Genomic DNA, 14,437 nt, shown 5'->3' on the forward strand with positions numbered 1-14,437 from the left:
TAAAGTTGATGTTTTAATTAATATTTAGTCCATATATTAAACCTACTATCTATAAATTCTACAGAGACAAATTAAATTTTTTATTTTATGATAAAAAAATATAAAAATTAATGCACCATCAACTAAATACTAAAGGCTAATATTCAATGTAAACTTATATTAAATGATAAAGCTGAAAAAAAAACACAAAATCTAAAAATAGAGCAAGAAAATCTCAACTCGACTCTTTGATTAATATTTAATTAACCTACCAAGCTCATAACATTGGTTATGGATTCCATTAGGTTGAATTAATTATTTAATTTTATTATATGTTAAAAAATACAAAAAATTGGTTTATCATCAACCCAATACTGAAGAATTAAAGTGAATATCCATCCATTCTCCAACACATTATGAGGAAGATTGTGAATTCATATGGCTAGAGTAGTAGCCTTCTCATTATACCAATGTCTAAAATATATAATGAAAAAGATGTTAATAAATATCAAGGATGAAAAGATAGTTTTCATGATCAAGAATGTGGTTGTACCATTCATCGAGGTAGAAGATTGTAGAGACAAGAATATTTATTCTTTTAAAATTATGAATGCCATATGGGTTTTTGAGGGTGCGGTGTTGAGAAAGCTGGAACTTTTTAAAACTATAAGGATAGCTTCCAATTGCTTTTTAAAGCATGGGGTTTCTTTCCTGTATGATCCTGAATTAGAATGTCAAAACGAGTCACCTTAATGAAATTAAAATGTACAAACAAGAGATTTAGTCTCAGATATAAGCTTAAAAAAATGACTATAAGTGGATCGTTAGTCACAAAATAAAAGCTAAAATAAAGAAGATTGAAGGATGAAAGCTAGAAGAGGAAAGGCTTGCCATCTCGCCACTTCAAATAACATTTCTAAGGTTTGTAGAATGAAACTAAGGATCTAGAGGAGAAAGCCATTTCTTCTTTATAGGGTATACCTTCAAATTTTGAAGGGGGTTGCAACTCATTAAACGCACACCTTTTTTTTGTCATTATGCTTATTAAATATTGATATTAAAGGTTCATTACACATTCCCCTTTTAGGTAGTTATTAATTTTGATGAAATTGATAATTTGTTTTTACTTTTTAAAATGGTTAGTTAGGGCATGATTTAATGTGTTTATATGTATGTTTTGTTTAAAGTTTATTTGAATGATTAAATCTATTCATAAAAGTGTTAAATGTCAGTATAGAATAATGTTATACATCTTTTCATGTTAAGATGATCTTTTTTAAAGATATTGCAATGTGTTTAAGTTTTGAAGTTGTTATGGTTTAAGTTTTTTAAGATAGCTTATTGGGTTTGTTTTGATGATTCAAGTATATTGTATTAAGAATGTTTAAACTATATTTGTTAGGTTTAGTTGTTATTCTAGGTTCTATTTTTTTTTTATAGATGTATGTTTTTTTGCTGGGTTTTTGAGTTTATAAACTTTCTGGGTTGGTGCTCTTGCCATGAACTTTGCTTTAGGTTTTTTATTTTGGTATTATTTTGGTCAATAGTTGGTTCTTACATGTGTATGCATACTTATTGATTGTTAATATGAGGTTTCCATAGCTTAAAAACATTGTTTTTATGGCTTTTGATCTTTGTTTTTGTCTTTTTATTTTTTACATAAAATTCAATTAATTGTGGCTTTTGTTGGATTATTGTAATTATCTAACACCCAAATCTTATTTGAATGATCTGCGTGATTGTGTGCCTTCAATTTTAAAAATCTGGTTTGAAATTGAATTTACGCTTTTTAGGTTTATTTCTTATTGTTCTTTATGTTCTTCATTAAGTTCAAGCAAAAAAACCTGTTTGATATTCAGTGTTTGTTTCTTGTTTCTAAAATTTGTTTGTGGACTTGGGCCTTTGGGCTAGAAAGCCTAGCCCACGTGGTTGTGTTTAGCCCATCTTTTTAATAAGGTAATGTTTGGTAAGTTCAATTTTTACTAAAAATAAAATTATATTCCTTGTTTTTATCTTTAAGATATGTTTTCCAAATATGATTTTTAGCATCTAATTTTTAGTTAAGGATTTGTATAGCAAACACGCTATACTCTAGCAAAGCTTATTTTCTTATTTTTTTGTGCTTTTACCAAATGATTTTCAAACAATTCTAAAAAAATTCAAGGATGATTTTGAAAATTACTTTTAGGTCCCTCACATTGTTTTCCATTCATTTTAATTAATATTTAGATTGTGGATTTATATTGTAAAATGTTGACTCAGTATTAAATACAGCTGCTTTTTTTCGACCAGATATAATTTCCACAAAATTATAAACAAATTCAAGAACCATTTTAAAATTATTTTTGGGTCCCTAGCATTGTTTTCCAACTATTTTATTTAATATTTAGGTTGTAGATTTACATTGTAAAATGCTAACCCGATATTAAATATACATGCTTTTCTTTATAATTTTAGAAAATTAAAAGAAAATAAAAATTTTCTTATTTAAATAAAAATAAAAAAAATATGTTTTTATTTGTGTCCATATGACCAAGTCTCTCAATAATAATAATAAAAATCATATTTGCATAAATAATAATAAAATAAACAAAAAACAATACAAGGCATGATAACATCTTTAAATACAAAAATTCATAAAAATAGTATTGTTTATTTTTTTTACATGTATTTTTGGACTTAAAAAACTAGTTCACTAAAGATACGAGAACTTGACTTACATTTAAAAAAAAATCAAAAAAATTATTTTGTGTTCTTTTAATTTATAGGATTATGAACTTATATATAAGAAATATTCTTGATATTGAATAAAATTTTTTTTCTTTTATTTATATATTTTGACATTAGAACATTTATGTTTTAACCTGATAAAATAAGAACATCCTTACCTATGAGAACTTTTTTTTAAAATTTAGACAGATTAATGGTTAGAAAATACAACATTATCGCCATTTCATTTCGGGTTAAAAAGATGCGAAAGCGCCTCTTTCTCTATAAGAATGGTGTGTTTCAAGACGTGAAGTGGAAGAGAGGGGATTTTATAATTGGGGTTTCGAATAAGATGACCTTTTCATTTTTTTTTCATATTAAAAAAGTAATAAGAATGAGAGGTGTTGAGCTTTTTATCATCCTAACATCGAGCTATTTTTCTGTAGGACCTCTCCTACAGTATCTTCACCGCAGTAGAGTTTAGCCACTAAGTTCAGGATGAATTGGTGTGGTTCCTCTATGCCTAGAAAACCAGAATCTCGAACCATGAACGAAGAAAGGCATAAGAGAAAAGCATATTGGCTAGTGATTATGAGGCCCCAATTCTTGTCTGGAGGGGACATTAAAGGCCTCTACCCTTCCATCACTTGGATCGATAGAAAGGGAGGGCAGAGCTTTTTTTTTATGTTGTCAAAGAGTTGAACAATAAAAATAGATGGCGAGTACTTGATCGAATTGATTAAGTCATGTGGGAACAATGTTCAAGTCTACCGGTCTGTTAGGATGCCTCAACTACATACATTACTGCACTTCAACTTAACACCTATCGTAATGATAACGACTTGTCTCGCCATGACCTTCTCTTGAATTCTCAAAACTTATATCGCTCCATCCTAGAACCCGTCGCTATCTCGGCTGTGTTATTAGAGGCTCTAGAAAAATCAAAATAGGAGAGCACTCATCTTAGGGTGTGCTTACTACTTAGATGCTTTCATTAGTTATCCGCTCCGCACTTAACTACCCAACATTTATCGTGAGCATAATAACTGGTACACTAGAGGTATGTCCTTCCCAGCCCTCTTGTACTAGGAAAAGGTCCTTTTAATGCTCTAACACCCACACCGAATATGGACTGAACTATCTCACGATATTTTGAACCCAGCTCACGTATAGCTTTGATAGGCAAACAACCCAACCCTTGGAACATACTACAGCCCTAGGTGGCGAGGAGCCGACATCAAGGTGTCAAACCTTCTCGTCGATGTGACCTCTTAAGGAAGATCAATTTGTTATCCCTAGAGTAATTTTTATCCATTAAGCGATGGCCCTTCCACTCAGCACCGTCAGATCACTAAAGTCGACTTTCATCCCTACTCAACGAGTGGGTCTTGCAGTCAAGCTCCCTTTTGCCTTTGCACTCAAGGGCCAATGTCTATCCGGCTCGATAAAATCAAACAAATAAACAATACAGCTTACATTAGGTAAAATGTATTAGGGATAATACATCCTCTATATACACAACAAGTCCCCTACAGACTCTGAAATCACTTAGGGTTCATAGGACAAAAATATTAGGTGGCAACTCTATTCCTTTTTTTTCTATAAGAAACAAGAATTTTCTTATCTTTTCCACCCATCACCATGAAGATCCCATTTTGAAAGAACAATCGTCATGACGCCGCATAGGTGAGATACAAACATAGCCATAAATGTAATTTTTATACAGTTTATGTTTTCCTCTCCTATTTTCACTGGTTAAAGTCTTCCAAACACGACTATTCAAAAGACTTCAAGAGATAAATGATAATACCTAGATTTTTTTTAAAAAAAATCTAGTCGTTTGGGCTAAACTTTTCAAACCATTTAACATGAATGAAATTTGTCTAGCCATCTATGCTAACCCAAATGGTTGGATTTCAAGTCCTAACAACTAGAATTTTTAGCTTGGCACCAACCCTAGTATATCTATTCCTGCCTGATGCATTTGTCTATGCATTTTTTGAGTTTCTAAGAGCCAAGAACACAAACTTTTCATTCATATAAATTTTTTTTTAAGCACACACAACTTTTTATATGTAGATTAATAGGCATCATTTTCTACGCTAATAATATTGTTTATCACCAATATTTCCACCAATACCTTGCATAAGACAACAACCATGACATAACACAATAATAACATATTAATTTCTTCACTAATGATATGTCTCATTCTTTATAGATAAAGTTCAAGATCTGGGTATATAAATACACACAGTCACATCAAGTTATAAATAACTAGAACCCATGTTGCACTCAACAACTAAATACCAAGGCTACTTAATTGAAAACCAAGTAATATATAAGTCAAACCCAGGCAATATACAAGCCATTCTAGGCCAATACAAGTTTTATGTTCTATAATTTTAAGCCATGCAATCACTCCAAAATATGAATTCCTTTCATCTTTATTAAATTTTATCTTTTTATATATTTCTCTACTATATTTTACTAATTTAGACATAAGAGAATCCCTTATTCTACAATGAACTTATTTTTCAAGCTAATATCTAGCCACCATGTAAAGTTGAGACACAACTTATCAACTAGAGAGTATCCCAATTATATTAACATCTCAGAATACAACCATTGAAAAAGCTATTTCTATTTGAAGTATTTTCTTGACTTCATCATAATACTTTAATAAAGTACTTAATAAATTTTAGCTTCCCATATAAACTAATTAACTTTGATAACTTAGTGTCTTACTCTTTCATCCATAATCTTTTTTAATTATGAATTTTTTTTTCATTCATTAGCCTTTAATGGAAATATATAAACTCAAATTAGAAATAAAGTGATATTTCTAGAGTGATAATTTAACTGTAAAATTGTTATGTATTTTGGGAGGAATGTTTGATTTGTGAACTCCATAAATTAACAAAAAAAAGAGAATGAATATGTATAATAATGTTTTAGTGCAATAAAAATCTCATAATTATAATAACTTTATAAATTTTTTTGTAAAGCATTTTTATTCCATGAACTTTATTATTACTCTAGATTAATAAATTAAATATTATATTCATTAATCTAATATTATATGAATATTAAAGATAAATTAAGCATATATTAATAATAAATATATATTTACATAAATATGGTAATATTATGTGTAACCAACCAATTGACTATATACGTATTAAACTAACATAAAATATTCTTTTTCTAATTTCCAGGTAATTCTTACAAGTACAAAGTTTAATGTGAATTAATCTTAAGCAGTTCAAATAGATCTACAAAAAGCTTTCTATGTATTTTAAATTTTTTCTTATCATAATAATTTTGGATAAAATATATTAAAGAGAAAATAAAATATAAACACTTTTATTCTAAGATAATATAATAAAAACTATTCATAAAACAATGTGACTTTTCTATAGTTACTTAAAAGCATTATAAATATTGTGCATACATGTTATGGATTGTTTGATTGTTTAATAGTATATTTAACGAGGTAACTAATTACTTTATAGGTAGCCATATGCCCATATTATATAGGCTATATAATTTCATTTATTCCATTATTTATGTATAATAAATTATTTAGTAATTTATTATGTTATTATAGTCTTGTTGGTATAATTTTTTTTAATTACGTGTATTTGAGTAGAAATACTAATATATCTCATATCTATAAATTATATTATTATTATTATTATTATTTATTCATAAAAAATATTTTTCAATTATTTTTCAAGACACCATATTTAACTATAATGCATTTAACTAATGGTTGAGAATATACATATGTAATCACATACAAAAATGTACTTTTTAAATATCAAAAACTAAAAACATAAAACTAAAAAATCAAGTTGGAAAAATAATAATTTTAATTCAAATGACATAGATTACAATTTTTTTTATACTTTACGTAAAAAATATGAAGAATATATGTTTTCACATAATGTAAGCATATATATTTCATGTTTATTATGCCTTTATATATGTTTTTGCAAAAATTAGTTTTTTATAAGGAAATAATTTTGTTTTCAAATATATTACCATGCCACCTATTATTAATAAAAAAGTGTTAGTATGACTTATATTCTTAAACCTAAATAAATGGGTTTGTTATGTAAACGTAATACCATCAGATGTATAACACATTCTTAACACATTCTTAACAAATATGTTTAAACTATTAAACTCGGTTTAGTAGAATGTTACACAAAACATTCATTATGTATTGTGAGAATTGAGTGTGCTTACAACTAGGGTTGCGAGTTCTTCAAAATTATATAACTTTGGCGTTATTTCTAATATTAATTACTAGTGGTTATGGGAGATCATGAAGAATTGGAGAAAAATATTAATTTACAAGCAATAACCTCAGAGCTATTTTGATATGTTAATTTATTTTAATAAATTGTAGTATAGTTCTTTTATGTATTTAGTATTGTTACATATATGATAAGCGTATTGCTATATATGAGAAACTTATCAGGAATTCACAAGCTGAAAGCATATCTTAATAGTGAGTTTGATGCTCACTTTAGAGTTTTGCAGTTAGATGAGGATGTGACATACATATCTCACATGGTAATGTTCCATGCTATTGTGCAGTGGGTTGTCTTGTATATGATATGGTGTATATTCATCGAGATTTGTCTCATACAATTAGTTTGGTTAACATATACACGACTACTTATATCAACATTATATATATATATATATATATATATAGAGAGAGAGAGAGAGAGAGGGAGAGGGAGAGGGAGAGGGAGGGAGAGAGAGAGCGTATGCCCACTACCATTAAGGTTAACATATCCTCAATATGTGTGTTTGATTATAGAATGTTAGATACAATATTCACGTCGGTGTGAGATTAGTACTGATTAGGGCTAAAACCTCTTCAAATTATATAGTTTCGATACCTCATGTAGTTCCGAGAATGAAAGACTATACATGTGCATGTGTGAATTTTTTTTTTTTAATTTTTTGTCCTTGCTGTGATGAGAAATATTATGCAGAACTTTGCTAAATCATTTGAAGTTTTTCTAAAAAAAAAAAATCTACGACTATTTGAAAGTTACGCAATCTACTATATATATATATATTGTGCCATGATTTACAGGATGAAGTTCCTTTTCCATTTTAGCATTGAATCACCCGACTTCTGGAATATGAATTACATGAGAAATTTCCGGCACCGGACGAGCGTGGGGGAAATGTGCCCCCGACCTGCTTGAGTGTAATGGCAGAGAATCTCCGGGGAGTTGCAGTCAACATATATCAGCAGCACCTTGGTGATGAATGCTCACCAGCAGCAGTGAAAGGCCAACGTTGACATTCGATATGAGTGAATGAGCTTGCATTTACGTGTTCATTTAAATGATGACGACTTAGCAGCAAATCTTCAAGTTCCACGGCAGCTCTTTCACTGTTTGGTTGCTAAAATCCTTCAGACCCATAAGTTGAGTGGGCACAATGCTGGGAAACATACTTTTCAATTACTTAATTCGGAATGATTAGCTTCTTGTTGTTGCTAAATATTTCCTTTGAAAAAAAAAATCAAGAATTTATCAACTCAAATCAATCATGAAATTATTTATATTATTTAATTGAAAGACATGATGAAGCATTATATATAATTTGTTTTATTATATTAACATAAACAATGTGTAAAACACTGTGCACACAGGCAAAAGACACTATTCATTACAACAATTAAATTATGGTTTCTTTGAAGGAAAATTGGGGTGTTTTTGTTTCGAGGGTGGATTGATATCTTTAGCAATAGGCAATTGATCTTTAGAGAATTGTGGGGAGTTATTTTTTTTAAAAAAATTTTGATCCACATTAAAATAATAGAGTTGTTGAATAAGAGTATTTTTGTTTTTTGATTTTTTACAAAATAGTAAAATGATTTTTATGCTTTTAGAAAATCAAGAAAAATTAAGGTGTGTGTTCAGGGATGATTTCATCCTTTTACAGGAGTTCTCTTTTATTAATTTTAGAATTATAAAGGGTATTTTAAAATTTTTGTTTTCAATAATTAATTTTTAAATAAAAAAACTTCAAGATAATGAGTTTTATTTGCCAATTTATGAAAGACTGCTGTATTATTTGAGCAATACATGTTAAATTTTGTTGTTTTGTTGTCTTTAAAATTATTATTTTATTATTTTCTTCCTGTTATAGTGCGTAGCAATGTCTGATAAGTGGTTTGTCATTAATAATTATTAATTTTTTTTTTCTCTTATATTCCAAAAAAGACACCTTGACCCTTTTTTTTTAGCATTTTTATTTTAATTCTTATTTATTTTTTTTCTTGGTTATTTTATAAAAACTTTGTTTGTTTTCAATTATAATTTGTCATATACACCTGACCCTTTTTATTTTTGATATTTTAATTTCAATTCTTATTCTTTTTATTTATGATTTTTTTCCTAGACTATTTTATAAAGTTTCATTTGTTTTTAATTTAGGCATTCAATGACAACTTGTTACATATTATTATTTTTTTAATTTAGTCCTTATTTTTTTTTTAAGTTTTATTAGTTTTCAATTTCATCATTCGATCAAAATTTATGATGTATTATCTTTTTCAACTTGACCTTCATTCTTTTGATTTTTTTCCTTTTGTTAAAGTAAATTTTCCTTTCAATTTAACCCTCGAATTGGACTTTTTTTTGTTACCTTCTAATTTACTTTTTATTTTGATTTTCACCCTCATTCTTTTGATTATATTTTTCTTTGTTTTAGATCCTTATGTGTAATTTATTCTTTTTTCGGTTTCATCCTTCAACATTTGATTTGTTGGGAATTAAACTTTGTAATTTTTTTTTATTTACTGTGCTTTTAATCTAATAACCTGGGTCACATGTTCGAGAAGTTAATTCAGGTCAACATCTTTTTTTTTGCTTATTTTTTTATTTCATCGCTCGATATTATTTTTTATAAAAAAATATTTTGTGGTTATCTTTAATTTTTTTTTATTGGTTTATCATGGTCTCATAATCTAGTTCACGAGTTTTGCAAACCTTTTTTTAATAAAAAGATTTTTTTATATAATTTTTTAGTGTGTGTTTAATTTTTGAAGATATTCTTCTAATTCATCTATGATTTTTTTATATTTTATATAAATGAGATTTATTTTAAAAATATTATATATTTATTTTTAGATGATATTTTTAATATGTGCAACCTTACATAATATTTTTTTATTTTTCTAATCATTTTCATATGTGCGTGTCTATTTCTATTATTATTTTATTTAATAAAAGATTGATTTTAATAACTAAATTCAGTAAACATATTTGAGTAAATATACCATGTTAGGCACCAAAATCTTGATCTTACCTTTGTCTCTAAAATTTTTTAGTTTTGCTCTTAGTTATTATTAACTATTTTTTAAATTTATTTATATAAAAAATTATTGATTTATTTAGATATTAAATTTTTTAAATTAAACTTTATATATATATAAGCATGTGATAAATGTCCCTTCACAGAACAGAAACCCGATGAGTCATATTCTGACATATATTTTCAATGTAGAACAGCTCATTTGGCTAAGCAAACAACAGAGCACGCTGATCGTGAAGGGTTTAATTTTGGCATGTTGCCAGTTTGCTGGCAAAGCACCAATCGATGGCTGGCTACAAGAAGTTCGAAAGTTGTGGACTTCATTTGTGAGAAGTTAATTCGAAAGGCATATGATCGATGCAAGTTGACCTAGAACAGAACACTATCAACACACAGACAACACCATGCAAGTAGCAGACAGAGACAGAGGGGCTTTATGTTTGACAAGCTAGTCCTATTGGCCTGGTGTCTTTTGATTTCACCCTCACGAAGCACAACGCACATTGCTTCTCAATAGAAACAAAACATGGCCATGACTGAGCCTCCACTATATGGATGTAAGAATTACTCTGGGCTGCTCCCGAGCATTCAGCCAAAACATGAAAGACACCTATCCTGCATGCTGATCATCAATGGAAAAGCACTGCCCGAGCTAAAAATGACCAGAGAAGCCCATCCTCCAAAGCACACTCCACTCCATGGATTTGTGTAGTGGGCGAGATCATGATGAGAAACCTTCGTCTTGCCATGAAGACGTTGTTTTGATTGGACCTTATAAGCACCAGTTCTTAAGCACTTGACAAATTGTTGGAGAGAGTTTTTCCAATATATATATATACACACTTGTTGCAGAAAGCTCGTAATCCCATTAAACTCTGTCTGTCGCTGTTGCATTAATATATTTATATCTGCAGTTCCATTCAGATCACCGAAGCATTACCCCAAGCTCAATCTTCGCGTTTTAGATCATCATGCTGCAATTGCAGTTGACATTTATATTCACATTTTCCAGCCGCATCATTGCTTACACGCAATCTGCATAAAAGGAAACTCCAACGTCACAAGGTTCTAAGCTTTGCAAAGTTGACTTGAGGAAACTTTATCCTCCCCTCTCCAAGTTGAGACTCGAATATTATAGAGTCAAATCACCATTGCAAGCCCACTTCAAAACCTCACTCGTTGATACTTACGTGGAAAGCGTAGGATTTGTTGGGTATTCCCAGTTGCTGGGTACCATGATGCTCCCTCCTGTGATTGGGAGGTGGATGAGCCTAACGATTACGAAACAACCAATAACAAGTCGCCACGATCGACTTTTGCCAATGCTAACATTATTGAAACCAAGAGCAATGAAGAAAAGAATATTACTGTTTCACAAAGTTGATGGCATTTAGGATTAATCCACTAGGTCACTTGCAATGTTTCTAGCGATTTAACATGTTTCGTCATGACCCTCTCTCGTTTCTTCAATGTTCGAATTCCCTTTTATTTTTATTTTAAAAAATTGACCAACTGTCATCTATCCACCTAACTTAGGCCAATTATGTCAATATACTCATTTGAAATTTGAATGCTTTCTCAATCTGCCTTCCCTTGGACTCTCATTGGTCCATTTTAATGGGGGGGCAATATGCAGATGACGATAATTCAGTCAACTCGTCGGTAGGCCAGCTGAAGGAAGCTCGTATCCGGTAAGAGGAACGGGAATATGAATAAAAATCTTCCATGTCATTGGTGCCCATGTTAATATTAAGAATCCTGTAACATTTTGAGCATGAAACAGTATTGATTATGTAAAACGAAACTGGTTTTGTGATATTTAGATTGCAAAGTTTGCTAGTGAGAACAGAATGAAACAGAGAGAACAGAGATTTAATACATAAGCTGTCGTAAATATATATATTCATGGCACATAAAAAAGTGAAAAGTGAAAGAATATGCAGAAGACCAGCTGAGCTCAACATCTACCTAAACCCACACGAGCTACAAGCTGGTCCCTCAAAACCTCACTCTGAGATAAACCCAAAAAAAAAGGGGGGGATAAAAAAACTGAAACAGAACCCAGAAACAGGTATGATAATTCTGTATAGAGAAGGAGATCCCGGGGACGTATCCGCAAAGCATCCCTCTGGTAAAATCTCCTCTCTCTAATCCGCTAACAAAAAATTAGATACAAGATAATCCCCTTTTGTCTCCAGGCTATACCATCACTTCCACTAGGCCTGTTTCTCCAAATCCTTGGCACCAATAAACGTGCCATGAAAGCCATATGGAACTCTGGATGGAAGCTTAACTGTGGCTTCTAACTTTAAATTCATTGCATTCACAATTTGCAGCTCTGATTTCCATTCCTTCTCATCATGCACGAAAGCTAAAATGTACCCGTCATCTTCCCTCTCTGAATTGGGGTCTCGTGGAAGAAACAAAGGCTCTCCACCGAATTTCTGGTCTCCATAAATATACTTGTGTACCTCTCCAGTTGAGAGGTCTACTTTTGCAAAACCTGAAACTTTAGGCCATGGCTCAGCCAGTGCTAAGTAAGCAAACCGGGATTTTCGACCGAGCAAGTTCCGGTTCACCATTCCAGCTTCTAAATTGACCTGATCAGCTTCAGACAGGATCTGACGGCGAGTAGACTTGCCTGTCTTCAAATTGAGCCTGATTTCTGAAAGCACACTTTTCAAACTCTCATCACATTCATTAAAAATGGAGTCCGGCGGAGTCATACATGAACCAATCACAACAACCTCATCAGTCTCAGGCTCCTCCCAAGCATTCCAAAGATGAAAACAGAAGCAGTCAGGTGTTTCAATCCACCTAATATTGGAAGCGTCAGTGGCATTCTTGTCTAAAATCCCAAACCTCGCCATCTTATTCTTGTCATAAATCACCGGAGACCCTCCCCGAATCATTTCAGACAATTTGAACACAACTTGCTGATCAGGTACCACAACAAACCTCTCTGTGATAGCAAAATCATGCATCATAGTAGGTTGATCAAGTGGGATTTCTACGTCGGGCGACTTTTTACCATCTAGGGAGAATCTGAAGTACTTGAGGTAAGGCTTTTGAACAACATCATAACTGAGTGCGAACAATTCACCTGAAACTGGATCAACTTTTGGATGAGCAATCATTGTTGTCTTAAGCTGACCATCAAAATCATATCTTCCAACAGTCTGAAGGTCACCAGAGGGAAGTACACGAACATGGTAAGGCAAATCATCTTCAGACATTGCCAGTAAGTGACCATCAAAGTAAACAAGACCAGCGTTTGCAACACCAGTGCCATGGCTAGGATCAACAATACCAAAAGCTCCACGAGCATAAAAGAGCAAGAGCCTAGCTATGCCCGAATGACCATGTAGCTCACCTATGGCCTTTGGGAACAAAGAACGTCCCAGCCCACGTTCTTGAACAAGCCTATTAGTCTCAGTGAACCTGCTCGAATAGCTGACTGAACCCTTCTTGAACTGAACAGCATGAACCATGCCATCCCCATCAAAGAAATGGTGACCAGCTACTGGCTCATGAAATGGATTGGCTCCGTTTCTTAGATAAGCACCTTGAATGCAATCTGGGATTTTTCCGGTGACCGGTAAATCTAGAACGACAGGTTGCTCCGGTACCGGAGCGAAGTTGCCAGAGATTTGGACTCTGGGGTCAGCTGTTTTGGGTAGAGGGTGTTGACGTTCATGTGAAACTAAAGCAGTCTCAACAGCATCTAAAGCCATAGCTGCAGCGCTTTGTAAGAAATTCCATTGCTTTTGCTGTTGTTTCGGGGAAGGCGCAACAGGAGAGGGAGTGTCTAGTTTCGGGTGTTTGGTGGTGGGAGTGGGAGTGGAAATAGTAGTGGATGCTGGTGTGCATGTGGTGGATTGCTTCGGGAAATGAAGAGTGGAAGGTGTTTGGAGAGAGCAATTGATGTTGGGCTTTTTACCGGGCCTCTTTAAAGATAAAGATGATGAGCCCAGGTTTGCTGCTGCTGAAGCCATGTTTCTGTATATTGGCTAAGGTTGAGTGAGTTGTGATTGGTGCAAGGAGGCTACCCTCTTTGTTTCTGGTATGCTGCTTTTGCTGGGATGCGAGAGCTCTCTTGTATGGTTTTTGGCTGTAAGAAACAAGAACAGAGACAAGGGTCCCGTATGAAATTCGAGCTTTGAGTTCAGCGTTGTGTGATCTGAGGATAGAGGGCAGAGAGCTGAGGGGTATATATAGAGAGAGAGAGAAGAGAGAGAGAGGAGAGAGAAGGGGGTCCGCCTCAAATTTGCTAGAGAACACCACGTGTTAGGGAGTAGTAGAAAGAGAGACAAAGTGATATAATCGAGGTGGAGGGGTTGCGGGGCATAGCTTGCTTAAGACTTTGACACGACCACCCTCCTTTCACTCTCTTTCC

The 14,437-nt window shown here is 32.1% G+C and overlaps 1 protein-coding gene across 1 annotated transcript; it reads right to left on the reverse strand.

Annotated features, from left to right (window-relative positions):
• Positions 1-11,911: 11,911 nt before the first annotated feature.
• On the reverse strand, positions 11,912-14,238 carry LOC105129260 (9-cis-epoxycarotenoid dioxygenase NCED1, chloroplastic-like). The gene has a single exon (XM_011031241.1). The coding sequence runs from the start codon at positions 14,034-14,036 to the stop codon at positions 12,258-12,260; it is 1,779 nt and encodes a 592-aa protein (XP_011029543.1). The 5' UTR covers positions 14,037-14,238; the 3' UTR covers positions 11,912-12,257.
• Positions 14,239-14,437: the final 199 nt, after the last annotated feature.

The sequence above is a fragment of the Populus euphratica genome, unplaced genomic scaffold, assembly GCF_000495115.2.
Source record: "Populus euphratica unplaced genomic scaffold, PopEup_1.0 scaffold86.1, whole genome shotgun sequence".
In the NCBI taxonomy this organism is placed as follows: domain Eukaryota; kingdom Viridiplantae; phylum Streptophyta; class Magnoliopsida; order Malpighiales; family Salicaceae; genus Populus; species Populus euphratica.

Coding starts and splice junctions, on each gene's coding strand:
- LOC105129260 (XM_011031241.1), bottom strand. CDS start 14,036: ATGGCTTCAGCAGCAGCAAACCTGGGCTCATCATCTTTATCTTTAAAG.